We start from the raw sequence: 19,104 nt of genomic DNA on the forward strand, positions 1-19,104 counted from the left end.
GAGAATGCGCATTTCATTTATAGCGGGTCCTGCATACCCCATTCCGTTCACTCATACGAATGCGATCTTTCTCTTCCTCCTTTTCCATTTCAATCATTTCGACTGGCCATTCAATCCGATCCTTTTCTCGCTTTCCAATACTCTCCGAATGTCCTCTGCTTTTCGGAAACGAGGAGATATCCTAAATCCTACTTTATAGACCTTCCTTTCCGCTTGCTTCTTCAATGTAACGTTTGTTTTCAGAAACTGCCGACACCGTTCGAAACGCCGAAGTGCCAATTGCGTTTGGTGAAGATTCTCATGGGGTATTCGACTCTCTCACTCCGCGATAACGAGGCTGCTGTAATTTTACCATAACTCGAAATCGTTTCATGCAATTGACTTCGCCCCGCTGGATTAAACGCTCACGTCACATACGTCCACAGTCAAATCGCCACCAGATATCCAGTTATGAGTATTTATTTGCACTATTAAAGTGCCCGTTTTGTCTCTTCTCAAACAAACGATTCCTTTTTTAGATCAGCTGTTTATCTTGAGACGATAAGGAGTTCAATGCCACTCCTGAGATATTTTTCATGCATGGATTTGAAGTTGCTCATTTTTTTAACTTTAAAATTTGAAAAATTCAAGCTTAAAATATATACTCCTTCTATTATTTTCAACGCATTTTATTTACGTTTCCCCATTTAGCAATAAATATTAAAGATGTAAAGTAACTTAACTACTAAGTGATCACGCGGTGTTCGTTCATTAGCTCATTTCCGGCTGACATTAAATGTGTGACAATTTTACTTTGTACAGTGGACCATTCCTTCCCAGCATGCCTTAGAAGAGCCAATGATATAAAATTGACTGGGAAACTCTTGTGAGCGTATTTAAGCTAAGTATAGGCGTCCCCGGGCAAAAACCTTGACGTGGTGGAAGGGGTTGTGCGTTCCGATGACCCCTAGAGCTGTGCTGGCGGGAGTAATAATAATTGCTCCTGGTAGGGTCACCCATGCCAGATAGGTCGAAGGTTAGGAGCCAGACGAAAGGTAGTCCACGCAGCGTCTGTTCCTCGGTGAGGCGGCTGCAATGGCGTCTGACCCCAGTGGGGCGGCCAATAAGTGATGGTGTCACGTTAAAAACACTATTGAGGAAGGCAACGGGATACCACCTCAATTATCATTCCCAAGATTTGAATGATGGATAAAACAGAGAATGCGTCCTGGCAACTACTGGGATCGGCCCAATCGGCCGTGCGTCGTGCCCGGGAGCGGGGGAGGCAAGGCTTCCGCGGTCGTCATCCCTCGAAACCCTAGCAAGGAAAAACCGGAAGCAGAAAGACAGAAGACGCAGGAGAAGAAGACCAAATTGGTTGAGTCTGAAGGTATGATCAATAAATATAAAATTCCTAGGGATTGGGTTATACTTTAATGGTGGACCCTGGCTTTTAATATGCTCTGGCTTTCTTCTACGAAGGAGAATTCCCTTTCCACGAAGGAGGCCGAGATCGGAGCGGTGGATTGTGTTCGTGGGCGAATGTCTTCATTCTGGTCGATCGGGCGGCTGGACCTGTCAAGACGTTCGGTGGCGGGGAGGAGGAGGGAGGGTGAGATCGTTGTCTCAAACAGGCTGCTGCCTCCCCTCCCTGGCCGTGCTCAGGTGGCGCCACGACCCCTTTCCCTTCCAATTTCAAAAAGGCTCGCCCCCGAAGAGTGGCGCCAGGGAAAAACACACTCCATCGACACTCTACCGGGTGCTGTAAATGGCGTTTCGAATGCGGGAGGCGCGGTGCGTGTGTGAGCAATCGATTCCTCTTCCTCACCTCTCTCTGGGGCCTTCGTCATTCCAGGGTCCCAAAAGCCGTGTGTCTCCCCGCCGCTCTATCCCTATCGATGGCAGTCCGATCATACCAATCATCCGAAAGTGCATCTCAGTCAATGAAGCGCGTTTCGGGAAAGACATGAGTAAGTGAAGAAATAACGAGGAATATTAATCTGCACTTTGATAAATTCCCCCGAGAAGTGACTGAAATAACAATATACTCATCATTGACGCAGGTGACTGATAATTTGAAAGGGTTTTTGCATGAATGAATACGCCACTGTAGAGTGTATGTTCGCATAGATTAGTAGGCTTCGCATGTAGTTTTGTTCCCTTTTACGGATAGTGATATAACACCCCCCGCCACACACTCTTGTAGGTTATTATGTAGATGTAGATAAATATATCAGATTCGTTTATTCCTTTTCCATTGACCAACTCTCCCAAAAGTAGCAAACTTCCTCCAACTTTAATCCTGCCTAGCAGTATTAATATTTAAATGTTTAAACTAGAATTCGCAGAAACCTAAAACCACAATAGTCATGCATACGTAATTTAATGCGCTTTACGTGATAACCAGTATAAGTCTACAGAATAGGGGATAAACTGCAATTATTATTATTACAATTGGTAATCCACCGTTCAAGCTATGATTTGAGCTGACACGCCAGCTAGAAAATTCACTGCAGAACCGTTTTCATCCTTGACAATATCCAGTACCATATATATTATTACCATACATAAGAAGCCACACTCAGAAGCACGGTAAATAATTCGGATGTCATGTACAGGGTCCACTGTAAAAATAATGCGTATACTCAGGGAAATTTTATTGATATTACTTGTACCAATTCTTAAAATTCTTCGGAAACTCTCCTTGCTTCAATACACTTACGGATACGTGTCTGCCACGCCAGAAAGGCACACTGAAACTTGTCATATCTGCCATAAACGTTGTAACATGCTTTTGGATGTTTTCCACGGTCTCCAATGCTTTCTTTTCGGCTATCTCTTCAGTGAGGAGGAAAAAAGTCGCACAAAGCGGGAGGTGCTTCGGGTCAGGACGTTGGTAACGATGAAGGACATGTGGCTGGGGGCACTGTTATCGTTAAACTTGAGCGGGCCTATTGCCGTGTTACGAAGTCGAAAAGCACATTTCACGCTGAGGCACGTCTTTCTGCTCAGACAGCTCGGAGCAAACTGGCGACCGGCTACGTCAAAAGGGTGGACTCTCCACCATATTCCCAAACAGGTGTTACTGCGCTGCCAGGGTTGGTCGTGTAACAATAAGATCATGCGCATTACTTTCGAAATAATCCAAGTATTAGGATGTCGAATCACGGCATTGAACATTATCAGATAGAGACCTAATCTGCAGATGAGTTTTGAACTCATCTGCAGATTAGGTCTCTGCAGATTGCAGTCTGCCCATTCAGTGTGTTCACGTATCTTGCATCGGAATTTTATCCCTTTTCCTTACATATCAGGCAAAAAACAGCCGATTTAAAATGTCCCGTCTTACGGTTTTCCCAGGAAACCTCCCACTAATAATTTCCAGCAAAGTTGTCATTCAGCCTTGGTATAATTTTTTCACCTCATCTAGATTAGTAGTACATTGACCTGTTCCTTAAATGAGAGTTTTTCTTAACCTTCCTCGTCGTCAAGACTCCTCCTGAACACATGAACCAAAAACATTTTAGGCTTCAACCTTTTCTCTCAAACAATTTGTGTATTTTCAAATTTTTTTAGAAAATTTAAGCATTACATGGCAATATAATTGCTCCGTTGAGTAAAGTAAATAATTTTTTAAGAAAAAATTTCTATTTATAATTTTCGATTTTTGTCTAATAAATAATATTAACTCGTAATGTTACAAAATTGACCCTGGTCGTGATTACATTGACTCTACTGATCTTCACTCCGTATGAGGTGATTGAATGTGACTATTTATCGGGCGTTAATGGAATAAATCCTCCAATTAAGTACCCTTATTGACTCGAGGAATCACGCAAAAAATAGTGAAGCCGTCATGGCAGCAAACGAACGGGTAGAATTTCATTCAACTCTTGGATGTTCCATGTGGACTTCGGTTTCCTGGTGAAGAAATTTCCAATTCATATATAATTCTGCCTTATCTCCAGCGGTCAGTGTATTGATAGAGATCGCAATACGGCGATAAAGAGTGGAGAAATTAAGTTCCTAGACAACTTTAAGGTTATAAATGATAGTTTTGCTTTCGAAGAATGCTCGGTGGTGCTTTAAAATTTCCAACGATAAAGGCATAAATTCCAAATGAAAAGATATCAAAAACGATAAAATTATATACGCAAGAGATAAATTGAATAAAACAAAAGCTGTTTGTGATAACATGTAACAATGAGAACGTGGCTTCTAGCCTTATAAGATGAATTAATTATGCAAAATGGAGCAAAGGCAGAAGAAATTACAAATAGATCAGAAACAAATGTGTTACAATGCAATAATATTCGTAAACTAGGAAAGAATGCATGAAAAAGTTTGCCAAAAATAACACGAGAACGTTTTATTTCAAGAAAATTTGAAGTGCCCTATCGATGTTTATTGTCCAGTCAGATAGAATTATTAATAATGCAGTGAGATAATCAACGTCAAGGGAGATATTTTCCTACGAAAAGAAGGGAAAGTGAAAAAGACTTGAGTGAAACGTGAGCATGAAGAATGCTATTAGTGAAGAAGGATAAACTCTTGAGACCCGACCCGGCCATATATCCACATTAAAAAAGACTATCAAATGCAATCAAATCCGAAATAAAAGAAGAGTTAAGAAGAAATATCATCTTCCTCACCCGTGTTACGGGAACAACGCTCATATTTGAAAATGTCGTACAAAGAAGCAAAGAGTGAATTAAGGAAAAAATCTAAAAAGAAAAAACAGCTTTGTGAATGCGCTGTTGCCAGCGATATTAAATGTTACTCTAGAAGAAACTGTAGGGATATAAATAGAAAATAACGAGAGCATTTACACTTAGCTGGTAAGTGTAAACAAAACTAAAACTATTATTCTGTTAGACAATATACATGGTTCATTATGGAAGTCATGGGCATGATTTTATTGGTACCGGACTATCATTGGTAGCGTGGTAAAACCGGTCGGGAAATGTGGTGGGGGAGTCTGACCTTCCAACCCAGCCGGTCACCAGTTTGCTCCGAGCATTCTGAGCGGAAAGATGTACCTCCGCGTGAAGTGAGTTTTTCGAACATGTAACACGACCCTCGACACGGTCAAGTTCCACGATGACAATGCCCCCAGTCACACGTCCTTCATCGTTACAATCTTCCTGGCACGGAGCACTACCCCAGTCCCCTTAAAGCCAGACTTGGCGTCGGACGACTATTTTTTGTTTCCACGAATGAAGAGAGAGAGAGTTGAAAGGAGCGCATTCAGAGGAGTCCGTAGAAAACATCCAAAAGCATGTCACTCAAAGTTCCTGAGATACATTCCCGTCAAGAGGAGTTTCAGGGTACCTTCCATGCGTGAAAGACACGTCTCCTCAAGTGTATTAACCCAGGGGGAGAGTATTTCTAAGAATGTGTACAATTACGATCAATAAATTGATTGTTCCCCTCAGAATGTGCATTACTTTTATAGCAGGCCATGTGAATGCCAAATGCACATTAAATATGGGAGCCAAAATATGCGACAGATGGAGAAATTTTGCCAGCGAGAAAGTAGGGGACAGGGGAAGAAAGTAGCAAGGAATCTCAAATGGGCAGAATAGTTTGTGGAAAGAAGGCAATCTAACTAATAAAAATATTTCCACTGGAAGCAACCAAAATAAACTTAATCGTCAGCTGTCGCTACATTAGAAGATACCCTGCGCACAATGTATCTTACTAGAGGGAACACATAAAAACCATTACAGAATTTTTGGTTTAATTGGTACAGAGCTTAACAGGATTGCATTTTGAGGTACTTTGAAATGGAAAACAAGTTCATAATTTCATAAAACGTAAAATGTGACAGGTTATCATTAACTTATTTATGCGCAAAAAATGTACGAAATCAGCTTTACTTATAAATGTTGTGATATCAAAAATATTTGCGGCGTTAATTTTACTGCTTTAACCTAATTGGCTAATTTTATTAGCTTTATTTCCGTAACTTTGTAAATTAAACGCTGAGTACAATAGAAATAATGACCTCACCGAAGAAATATTTATATAGTTGATGTTTTGCAAAAAAATTCGCCAAAAATGGTCAGCGGAAATTTGGTATTTGGAATTTCCATGATTTCAGTTTTGTATGCGTTGTAGCTAAGCCCAAATATAAAAATATCCGTCGGAGAATTTGATGGCTCACAATATAAATCTAATTCAAGATTAAACCATGCTTGTTTATATTTATAAAGGAATTATCACTGAGGTTCCTAGCAACAGCGAACTTCATCTCCATCTGAAGCAATGGCATTAATAATAATATTAATAATCGTAATGTTTCCCTTCATTAAAACCACGACCAATATGCCTACTTAAATGGCAGGATTGAGGGAAAAAATATGAAGATCAGTTCTTACGGGAGTTAATTATTTTTCATCGTTTAAATATTGTAACTCCCTTTCTTTAAATTTGTTCTATCGATCGTGGAAAACACATTTGCAAAAAACCAGCGTCCCTATTTTTTTCAACCACCATTGGTCTGTTTTTCGGATAAAAAATGTATCGTGCACATAATATTTGATGCCCTTTCCGATCCTTATTAAGCATTGACTGTCTCACCTTTTATGCCTATACCATATCTGGCTGAATTACATGAGTGAATAAGAGTGTATTTTAGAGCAAATTCAGAGGTGAACTTTCAAAGATGCGAGATTATTACGCAGGTTCAGTTATATTAAATATAATGAATACTGTGTCCTCTTAAGCGTCGAATTAAATTAAAATAGTTGACCATCATATAATTCATTCAACGCTCTCAATCTAAGAATAATTTATTATGCTTCTCCAAAATCAAACGTGAGTTTTTCAGGGTGAGTCCTGATCAGTTTCTAGTTCTAATTATGATATTTGCCGGGAAAAATCTGATGGTAACATAATCGAGCAGGGTAATTAGTTCAAGATAAGTAATACTTGCATTTAAAAAGGCTAAAATTTTACTGATATTATGTTATATCTCCCGCTATAGGGCTGATTGGACTTGATCAATGGAACATATTGTCCTATCCTCCCAATTGATGCTATTTTTCTGGTTTTTTTTTCGAGATTCATTCGTCAGGTGGTCCATTTTTCCTTGACTATTTACTCTCGCTACCAAACAGAGTGTATGATGTTTTGAAAAATAGTATCAGTTGTCTCACAAGTTTAATTATGAAAGTAATGCGCATAATTTTACTGTGCCGCGACTCTCCACGGCAGTGCAATAATATTGGTCAGGAAATGTCGATCTGCTCTTTCAACGCAGTCGGTCGTCACTTTACTCCGAGCGGTCTGAGCGGAATGACTTGCCCGGGCGTGAAGTGGTTCTTTCGACTTTGTTACTCGGTAAAGAAACGGTCAAGTTTCACCATGACAATGCCCCCCGCCACACGTCCTTCATCGTTACCAACTTTCTGCCCTGGAGCACCACCCCAATGGTTCCCTAGCCCCTTTACAGTCTCAACTTGAGCCTGCGCGACTTTCTTTGCATTGTTTCCCCGACTAAAGAGAGAGCTGGCATAAAAGTGGAGCACGTCCAACAGCATCCATCAGCAACTCGTTCCTAAGAGACCTTCCCGTCGAGGGGTTTCAGGGTGTCTTTCAGGCGTGGCAGACACATCTCCACAAGTGTATTGATGTAATTATTTCTACTAGTAAGTTAATCTATGAATCTATTTTACCCAGAGAATACGCATTACTTTTATATTAGACTTTGTACTAAGGCTAAGAGATTTGGTGAGAATTATTATTTGTCAACATCACTAGCAAAAGAATCTTTCTCTTTGTTCTACTCATCGGTATCTAATCAAACACGGGGTGAATGTTGATCAAAATAAGTTCGTTGATAGTATAGTGACCATTTAAATAGTGCTTACTCCTCCGCGAACTCGTGTTTTCCGCCGGGTTGCGTGACCAAGAACATTCTCTGGTTCCGCGGATTCGGACAGGTCACTCCGAAAAAATGAACCAATTCATGCCTCATGAAGTTCGGGTTAACCGACGGGCTACTTTGACTGTCGTTTAAACCCGAATCATTTGTGAGCTTAATGGGGTGCAAGAAATCAGCTGCACACCAATGGGATCGAATGCAAGCGACCCAATGAACTCACGGTCTGTATACAGTTCATTAATAATTAGTTGACATTACGGCCAGTGTCGATAATATGCATAATTTGATCTTTATTCCTTAATGCGCTGCTTGCATTCTACCAAGGTCAACTCTTGAACTGAGCAAACATGTCCTCATTGAAAATTTAACACTCACCAAAGTTTGCATTGCTAATTACGTACACTGGCGGCTATGTCAAATGCTCATCAAATACGATGCTATGCTGTAATGATTTCTGTCATAATGATGCTTCGGAAATGTCGGGAAAAATTGGGGTAGAATTTTCGTCTTTTTTCCAGTGCTCCATATCAAGTAACGTCTGGATTATATTTTTACTTTGGTAAGTTATGCACCAATCATATGCACATTACATTTTTTACTGCGATAAGCATATATGAAAATATCACAGTGAAGCCCAAATATCTCTATAGAATATTATAATTTATTTAGCCTTACTCATGATATCACACAAGGAGGAAATAATAGCATTTAAAATTATTTATACATGATACATCATTAATATAGGTCATCTAGCGCTTATGGTAGGTTTTGGATGGGCAGGGCAACCAAATTATTTTCTCCTATCTCCTAGCAAAACACCAACCCAACATCCTACTTTCCAATAAGTTCTTCTTCATATCTGTGTAATTCCATCATTCCTTCAACCCGTCCGACATCCCTATCCTGTTCCTTTCCTTTCCTCGTTTTCCTAACTATTCCTTTCACAGTTTTTAACATCCCACTACCGATCAAAACGTCCTTCAACCCTTTTTCCTGCCTCCTTCCGATTTCTCCGGGCAATCCTCTCTCCTCACCCCACATACCTTGCTGTACTTTCTTGTTTTTTTTCCTTTTTGTCCATTTTACCTTTTACATCCTTCTCTTCACCCAAATTTCAAAAGCCTCCAATTTACGTCTATCCTCCTGCCTCAGTGTTCATATTTCCGTCCCGTATATGACTACGCTCCATATCAAAGTTTTGACGAGTCTTTTCTTTACACCCTTACTCCAAGTCTCTGTCAACAATTCTCTTCTCCTTGTGAAAACATATATGCTCAGAGGAATTCTTCTCCTTACGTCCCTACTACTTTGATCATTTTGGTCCAAAAAACTTCCGAAGTATGTACACTTTTTAACTTGCTCTAGTCTTCGCCCTCCTATTATAATGTTTAACCTAAGTCTACAAAATCGCATAATCTTTGTTTTACGTAATTGATTTCTCGTATTTATGATGATTGTCATTCCAAATCTATCGCAATCCTTGCAACCCCTTGGCTGACTGACAAACTAAAGCTTGGTCATCAGCAAAACCTAACTGATTTAACGGATTCCAGGCCGACTTTCATTCCTACCTCCAGCTCTACCCATTTCTCATTAATAATTTCCTCCACACATTGGGTTGAAGGGCACCGTTGACAATGAATGACCCTACCTTACACTTCTTCCTAAGACTACCAATCCGGACTCCCCGTTCCTCACTCACATCTGAATAGTCTGAGATATGTGCAGGTTGGGATTAGCCTCCTGTCCCTCCAATCTATTCCTATTTTCTGCAATATACTCATTAGCTTTAGTCATACGTAAATACTCCCGGTAAATTTACAAAATATTCGTAATGGAATCAAAAGTAAGCGAAGAGTTTCATTTTTGAATGTGTTGCGCATACCTTTTTGTGAGAAATGAGGAACCTTGGCCTCTCAGAATATCAGTGGTTGAGAGTATTCCTGTTCTGTGTGCCTTCAGGGCGGGGGGCGGCGTTGGATGGCGATCATCGGGGAAAGGAAGAGGGGGCATCGGCCGAATACCGCCGTCGGGGCTAGTGGAAGACCCGACCTGCCAAACCCACCCCTGCCACATTAACAAATATTAAAATATTGTCCCGGAAAATGTTATTCTCCCCTTTTGGAACACTCGCTTCGGATTTATATTCCGCACGGAATACACAAGTTGACTGCGCTTCCAAAATTCCAACAAATAATTTTGATTTCGGTGTCCCCCCCCCCCTTGGGTTCTCCCGATATTCCATGTTCCAAACGACCGACCCTTATACATTCCCGCGTCCGCCGACCAGACAGCTTCCATGACGTAAATGCTGAAATAATGGAATATATGAATGCGCCCCGCTCCTATGGTTCTCTCCCCACCCCATCTCTTTCTCACTATTTCTCTCTCTCTCTAGTTTGACAATCGACCAAAACAAATGCACACCCCCCCCCCCCGTGGCTTTCATTTTTCGTGACATCCCCTCGGGCGTCGTCGGAAAATTGAATTCCCTTCCTCCCTCCATCATAGGGGAGCTCCTCCCCCTTCTGCAGCGCCATCCATCGCCTGAAATGCTAAACGCAATGCCCGCTCGTTTAGAATGTGGAAAGGACGGAGCCGGGAGCGTTTCCTCAATGGACGGAACGTTCCAGCTCTCAACGACGGGAGCGTTTCAACTCTCAGGCAATATTTCTGTCATCCATTTGGTTGAAAATGCCTTATATACATTCTTGTCAATACTGTTCTTACGCAGTGTTTGTACTGCAGTACCTCAAAGTTTTTCATCTTATGAAGAGCTCCGACTCAAAATCATCGAAAAAATTACTCAAATAAAACGACAAAATTTATGGTTAACTGAAATCTACAAAAAAAATAAACCTTCTTAACTAAATTCAAATTTCTATTCCTTAAAAACACCCAACATCACGTCTGAAGTTTTGCAAAATTTTAAATAATTGAAAAAGTAAACTTTCAGAAAACTTTATCCACTAGCTTTCTTAAGTGTTATTTTACACGCTCTGTCAAACGTTTCCAGAATATCTGCTCAAATACATTTATGACGGAATATAAATGGAATTTTTCCTCCTTACTTGTCACATTCTAGCATCCACGTAAATGGATAAATTTTTACCGCATTCTAAGGTACAATTTTTGGTGAAAGTACAGTGTTAATTGATAGTATATGCATATGCATGCGTGTAAGTTGAAAGGGACTTTGCATTAATGTATACGCCATTTATGTATTCGCATACTGTATAAGTATGGTTGCATGGTTGTGTTGATTTTGCATTTTGACGGGCGGTGACCTAATACTTCCCGCCACACGCCCTTGCGGCGGCCTGCAAGGTATTATATATATATTTAAAAATAAAAAATGTGTAGTTTGATTGTGTGCATTGGTTTTGCGTGGTGTATTATTAATCCTCTTTGATTTAAAAGTGATGGAGATCGAACTCTTAATAAATTTCGTCTTTTGGTGCGAAGCCAATTTCATTCTTCCTTGACTTAGAGTTCCGCTAGATTTAGTCTCTATCATTTCTCGATTCGAGTATTTTCCTGAAAGAAAGACAGATTGATATATATTAAATGGAGGTATTTATTTCTATACTTGAGATGACTTCGGAGGATTTCTTTTGGCAAAGATACAAGTCCGGATCTGAGAAAGGATATTGGAGTGAAAGCTCTGTAAACATCTCATCATACATAAAAAAAAGTATGAGATACTTTGGCATAACGCTCAAAGACCGTGAATGACGACTATTTCACCCAGTTATTGTTCTCTTTACTCCGGTTAGCACTTTTGTTTTCGTAGTCATCGTGTTAACAGCCCGGGATTCTTATTTCGAGCACCATAGTTGTGTGATCGAACTGAATAGATGCAATATGAACCTAGATATCGGAGAACCTGCGAACACATTCGCAATTTTGAAGCAAAAGTCAAAGGTAACGAATCCTATCTCTAAAACGTGTGTTTTTTTTATCTAGTCACAACTCTAGCTTTGGGAATAGATTTGACATGAGGCATGTCAAAAATCATCAATAAAGGGTTTCCCTTGGGTTGAATAAAGATTTTGTGCTTTTGAAAGCCTCTTTTCCTAGTGCAACCCTTCTTCTTACGCCCTAACTACTTTGACCATGAATCTAACAGTTTCAGGCTTAACTTGGTGGAATTCTTTCATGGTGAGGTGAAAGAAAGAGAAAAAACAACTTTGCACTTCCACACACTTTTTTAATATAACACGACCATGGTTTCGATGCTGCGCATCATCTTCAGGTACAACATAACAAAATTATTCAACTTATATAGCCAGGAGCCAGGTAGGGGAAGTCAGGGAGAGGGGTGGTAGCAATCATTGGTGGGTGAAGGGAAAGGGAAAGTGAGGGGGAACTAATGGATGCAGACGGTACAAAGGGGGGTGGTTGTTTGCAACGGTTGACCCTCATTAACGGAGGGTCGGTGACTGTCACTGCCTTGGTGGGGGAGGGGATGGTGTGGGGTGGTATTCAAGAAATTAAGGAGAGGGGAACGCGAGAGGTAAAGGATATCGTTAACCACCTCAAGATTACCGGACTGAAGGGATTCCCAAATTTCCAACTCCTCCAGAGCGTTCAGCCGCCGACCTTTCGTTTCTGTGTGTAAAATGTCTGCTGTGAAATTGCTGGAATGATTGTAGTCTAAGAGGTGTTTGGCGAATTGTGATCTGTTGTCTTTCTTCCTGAAGCATGAACGGTGTTCCTTAATCCTAATGTCGAAAGTCCTCCCAGTCTGTCCAATGTAGATGGCGTTGCAGTCTGTACAATTGAGTCTATAAACTCCGCTGTGTTGCATGACGTCAATTTTGTCTTTAGTGGAACCTATTATATTTTTTAAAGTACGTGAATTGTAAAAAGCGGCTTTGATATGGTTTTTTGCGAGTATTTGTTGTGTCCTGAGTGAGAGATGGCCAAGGAAAGGAATTCTTCGCCATTGGTGCGTGTCCGGTTTGGGTGTGTGATATATGGAATTCCGAGCTATTTGCGTTTGTTTTCTGTTGTACATGTTGTCAATCAATGTTTCAGGGTAGCCGTTGTTGACTGCAATCTGTTTTATAATGCGGAGTTCTCTGTGTTTGTTGTGAGTTGACATTGGGATGTTGCAAGCTCTGTGTAACATGGAATGGAAGGCTGCATGTTTTTGTGAATGGTGGTGCCTGGATGTGGAGTGGATAATTTGGTCGGAGTAGCATTTTTTCCGGTATATCGAGAGGTCGAACCTTTGGTTAACTATTTTCAACGTCAAATCAAGGAAATTCAGAGTACCGTCTGCTTCTAGCTCCCTCGTGAACTGTATGGCAGAATCAAAAGCATTTAACATGGTTGAAAAATTGTCTAATTGCCTGGGGGATCCCGTCCAGACACAAAAGATGTCGTCCACATACCGGAACCAGGAAAACACATTTTTTTGGAGGGGATGGTTTAAGGCGAAGAAGTTTCTTTCCCAATTGTCCATATAAAGGTCCGCCAGGATAGGAGAGAGAGGAGAGCCCATAGCCAAGCCTTCCATCTGATTGTAATGTTCCCCGTTGAACAAAAAACTACTCTGGTTCACGCACAGGGTTAACAATTCACACAATTCACTGGTTATTGGATGTGGTGCTTTGGCTTTAACGAGGGCTATCTCGGCAAGATCGACGGCTTTCATTCTGGGGATGCTGGTGTACATATTAGAGACGTCGAAGGACACCATAACACACTTCGACGGTAAAACCATGTCCGACAACTTACTCGCGAGCTCGTATGAGTTCTTAACCCCGTATTTTGGGGAAAAAAAGAGTAAATTGCCTGAGTAGGTTGTTTAACTTGTGGGCAAGAAGGTGGGCTGGCGCCGAGACACTGGACACCACAGGTCGGATAGGAATGTCACTCTTGTGTATTTTCGGGAGACCAAAGAATCTGGGAGATTTTGGATTCATTTGCACTAGTTTGGTAATAGCACTGGGCTTAAACAGCACTTCGCATCGGGCCAGGGAGGTTTTGACATCCCTCTGGTGCTCTGTAGTGGGATCACGCGAAAGGATGGCTATTTTATTAGACGAAATGAAGTCTTCACATTTTTTAACATAGGATTCCTTGTCTAAAACCACGACTGTATTCCCCTTATCTGCTTTTGTGACTATGAGCTTATTTATTGAAATGGAGTTTTTTAGGGAAGAGACCGCCTTAATGACTTCGCTGGAACTTGTCCTTTCGGAATTCTTGTATTTCACTATTTCCCTTGAAATGAGCTCTTTCGGTCCTGCGTTTCCTTTTCCGAGGGCTAAATCACAATCTACTTTGACCATTTTGGTCCATAACAATTCCGAGACACGCTAACTTTTCTCTATGCTCTAGTGTTTGCTCTCCTGTGGTAATGTATAGCATATCATTTTTCTTTCTGCATAATCGCATATTTTTTTTAATTTTTTAATTCTCATCCCATATGTATCGCACAGAGTTTCTAATTCCCTCAGCAATGCTTTCAACCCCTTGGCTGACTTACAAACTATAGCTTGGTCTTCAGAAAACCAAACTGATTTTACGAATTGCCCTCCGAGTTTCTTTCCTATCATATGCCGTTCTTCCCATACCTCTTGAATCATTTCCTTTGTCGCAGCAAACACACTTTTCGTATGAATCCTGTAGAGCAGTAATTATTAAGTTTGCTAACCCTAAATGAACACCTCGAGCTGTCTAAAATGGAGCCAATGAAAATAATCCCATCATCGGCGTGTCCGTTGCTCCGGTCCGTCCAACGTTCGCTTCGGGCCCGGAAGCGTTGTCGCCTTTAAAACGGCGAGAGTCGACCTCCACGCCTCGCTCTAGGGGCATTACATCGGGGCCCTGCCGCACAAGGGGTCGTAGGAAGGAATTAGACGCCGCCCTAAACTCAGACGCCTTGAAAGTGTCCGCGAATTATCTCCAACACCTCTTCATGCGATTCGCCGAGAGTGTTAACAGATAAGAAACGCACAATGTCTCACAAATATCGTGAGTATCATTCGCAATCCTGGATGATTTTGTTATCCTTCGCAGGGCTCCATCGTAGCCTTTGACCCTGGCACACTTCTCTGTCTCGTGTCATTCCTCGCTTAATTATTGAAGAAGATGGTAAAACCTCTTTCCCTCCCCCATCACCATCCACCTTTCCATCGCCATGTAACTCACCCCCCTCCCCCAACACCCACCCTTTCAATCCCATGTACCGGGATCCCTGTTCCAGGGAAAAGCCTCCCCTTTCGCTCCTTATCCCTCGCCGCCTGTCCCTGGGCGGCACCCTTACGGGGACAGAGGGGCCACTGTGAGAGGCGGAGTGGTCCTGGCTCCTTTCCCTCTTAGGGGTGGTGGGTGGGGGAACATGAGGGGGGATCGAGATCCCCTTGGCACCCAATGGTTTTTGAGGCATCCTTTTTTTGTGCCCCCGTTCCCTTGCATGGGGATGAGGCCCCCCTTATCTGTCGTTCCACAGCCCTCGGGGCTTCCTTATTTCACTCGCGGAGTCCCAGGGGGATAGGGGGGGGGGGCAGAGAGAAAAAGAAAGAGATGACTCCCAACCTTTTCTTTCTTCGCACCCACCCCTCTCTTGCCAATCTCCAAGGACATTTGACCCGCCTTCGCTTTCCTTATCTCCTCACCTTGGCGACTCACATTTCGCCAACGCCTTTCTCGCTATTTTTCATTTCCGTTTTGCGGGATATTGTTTCACTAGCAGGTCCGCGTGTAGCAACCCAACGAGTACGTAATTAAGAAATAAAGGTGTCTTATTGTCTCACATTGCTTGGGCCACGTCTGATAACGCCGGAAAGAAAACATTCGCGACTAATCGTAGAAGGAGTTTTGCAGTAAATAAAAAGCATTGGATACCTTTATATATATGCTTCATACATATACATACAACTGTGTATGTTGTTATAAACCTAGTTCTAGATCGGATAAATTTGTTTTTACGTCCTGCTTAATTATTGATCGCCAAAAGAAGTGCGTTATTTTCGAAATATAATTTACTCAGCATTATGACATACATTTATATAAACATACTTGTATTACTTATTTGCTGACAGCTTATTTCAACACATATCACATATATGCAATGAAATAGAATTCATTTCCGTTATGGTAATTTCTATAACGAAATAGGGTTGTGGTGGTGATAGGGAATATTGCATTAGTGGCCTGTGCGAAGAATTTTCTTTCGCAGGTTAGACCTCCATTAGAATATGCTACAAGTATATTATTGGATCCTCACGAAGTTGGATTAAATGCCGAATTAGATCGCAAGCTACGTAGAGGAGAAAGATTTGCAAAACTTTGTCGTGGTACACTAAGTAGCGTATCCAAAATATTAGAGCTGCTAGGCTGGGAATCACTTAATGGAGCAAAGGTTAAAATTACAGATTGAAGCTCTTGCAGGAAATGGAGGGGAGTCTCTTTGGCAGTGATGTTGAAAAAGTATAATCAAACACATCGTACTACGGTAGGAAAGATCATGTCAATAAATATAGAGTGAGATTAGGGGTAGGAGAGATAGATTTAGAGATGCTATGTTTCCACGAACGATTAGGGATCATAATATCATTGTCCGACCACGGCAGGGGTCATATTTGGGTCAAAATTGGTCACTTTTGTATTCATCCCCTGCCTTACGCCCAAAAGGTGGCTTGCAGGGTTCAAAAATAAATGAAGTTAAATAAAATTCCTTCTATGATGTGTTCCTCTCCAGAAGCATACCCTTTCAAAAAACTACAATCTATATTTACTGATTTATATAATGGTGCAATAAGTGGATGTTAATTCTGAATGAGATGCGGAGTCCAACAACGAGCAGATGCCATAATTCCTTTTAGTCCCTCATAAAGGGCAATTAAGGGCAACCCTTTTGGCGGCCGCTAGTGTCGTCCTCACGGTCGTCAAGGTCTTCGTCTCGTTCCCCGAAACCGAATCTCGGATTCGTGCGTTGGAACGCGGTGCGAGTTCACGTGCATTTACCCTCTCGTCAAATACACGAACAGATTCATCGAATAAAATTATGAATGAGACCAAAAACTTGTCATTTTGTTTCTTTAATAATTACCCGATTCCAAATCATAGAGCAAATTCATGTTCGCCATATCACCTGGAAAAATCGTACAGCTGGAAATATATGCCCACTCATCAATTTGCCCAATATCCTAAAGAATATATTACCCCTGAGGATATTGGGCAAATTTCTCTCCCTAGTGAAGACGCTCAACGCCGAGCCGTGTTTTTAAATATAGTGTGTGGAATTGCAAAGGCAATAATTTCATTTCAATATCCTTAATGGTTTACTGAATTCTCCCCGCAATCGAGACTGTACTTTTACACATTATATGTTTTCTAATTAATTAATTAAATCTATCACGAGTATGAATATAGTGCAGAGAATGAATTCGTTGAGCGGATAATATTAACATTGGCAGCTGTTAGTTCGTGCGAAGGCATTTCGAATGTTTTGCGTACCCGTCATAATTGAAATTTTTACTTCAAAACATTCGCAATGCCGAGGAAATGTTAATCAGAGGGCGATGCAAGGATGTGCTTTAGTTAGATGAAATGAATGCAGTCGAAAGAACTGTGAGATTTACGTGAGTCTGTCTTACCGTCTTCGGCATCAGTAGTTGAGTGTATGACGGCAGGTGAAGCGGTGGATGGGGGTCCTGTAGGGGTAGCAACAGTAAAGCAAAACTAAGGATATGTTAAAGAAAGAAACAAATGCAAAGTAAAGAAAATAGCAGAATATGGGCTTAATATTAGTCCATATATTATGGAGAAAATATAAAAAAATAACTAGTGTTTCGTAAAATAACCAAAAGTAACTCATAAAAAAGCTGAGGAAATAACAGATGTAAAGTTTAAAATTCACTAGAGGGAAGCAACAATTATGCTTTTGGAAAGGCAGTCAGTGAAAACTGTGGTTTATATCAAGTAATTTGTGTACATATTTATAAAAAAAAATTGATGATGTATTCATTAACAGCAATTTATTTATTGTATGTGTGTATTACTCGTATTAATGCATTTATTTAGTCAGTCGCAAGCACTTTATTTTTCTGCAAACTAATCAGAAATCGCTGTTAAAAGATAATTAATCGTGCTCATTCATACTCTATTGAGAATTTCTACTTTTACCCCAGGGTTAGCCGCAAACATTATCCATAAATATTCATGAAATTACAGCGAACAAATATTTACGAAATTCATATGAATCATAGTAATAGTAGTAATATATTACTATTGGGATTAATTCGGAAGATATTGTTACAAGTCAGAGATAAACTTATTCAACTATCTTCCCGAAGAAAATCCATCATGTCTCCTTATAAATAGTCAACATTTTATAAATAATAAACCGATTTGATTTTGAATTAAAAAGGGGCAATGTGAGTGAATGATAATTTCCTCCGGTTAGCATCCTGATTGTTGGCTTAACAGTTGATAGGGACGGATACTAAGACCAGATTTTGGCAGAGAAATCACTTAAAGGATTGATTTATACCCTGACGACAAAAACCCCGCACTGATCGTCATCCATCAGTTCTCTCCCAACGCCCGCCGCCATGTAACTTGGATAGTTTTATAGATACTGGTTGGACCGCGACGTACTTCCCGCGAAATTGGGAAGAGGCTTTGCATTGATCCCTATTCAGCCCGGCCTCCCAGCCCAGTCTTGGCTCGCTGGCTATCGAAAGACTACTCGCAGGAACCTAATCCAAACCCATCAGTCGAGTTAAACTCACAATACAGTGTATAATTAAGAATTTATGCCCCTTATTTAAAGAATGAGGGAAAGAAATATTTCAAAAATGTTAAAACATTAAAGTTTCTTAGACGTGGTCATTTTCCCGTTTATATTCCGTGTTTTTGGAAATAAACACAAAACATTTTTCTTCCGGTTATGGTTCAGCAGTAAATATACGAATTTCCTATTAACAGGTCGCCAAATTTAAACATTTTAAATGGAGAACCTCACCATTAATATATTACTGATGGTCGTTTAACCGAATTGAAAACAAATGGCATCCTAGGATCAAAAGATTTATTTAAATACTTGTGATTGCAACAGCATGCCATCCGTGATGCCATCATTCACACGGTTCTTTGACGATATTTACTGTTTCCGAAACAGGTGTCTAACTTTTGTGAAATGTATTTTGTGTTTAATATTTTAACTGTCAACACGCATAGCCCATTTTGTCAATGCAGAAATATCTACTGGATTTTCA

The 19,104-nt window shown here is 40.7% G+C and overlaps 1 protein-coding gene across 3 annotated transcripts in view; it reads right to left on the minus strand.

Moving 5' to 3' along the window:
- Positions 1–19,104, minus strand: part of LOC139695162 (uncharacterized) — a 647,990-nt gene that overhangs the window by 271,333 nt on the left and 357,553 nt on the right. Inside the window, exon 6 of one of the 3 annotated variants that reach the window (XM_071593821.1) lies at positions 17,482–17,538. The exons of the other annotated variants lie outside the window; for them this stretch is intronic. Within the exon in view, the coding sequence (XP_071449922.1) occupies positions 17,482–17,538 (57 nt within the window). The remainder of the gene's footprint in view (positions 1–17,481; positions 17,539–19,104) is intronic. 3 annotated transcript variants of the gene reach the window in all.

Source organism: Hetaerina americana, unplaced genomic scaffold (genome assembly GCF_022747635.1).
Source record: "Hetaerina americana unplaced genomic scaffold, ioHetAmer1.1.p SCAF_6, whole genome shotgun sequence".
Classification (NCBI taxonomy): Eukaryota; Metazoa; Arthropoda; class Insecta; order Odonata; family Calopterygidae; genus Hetaerina; species Hetaerina americana.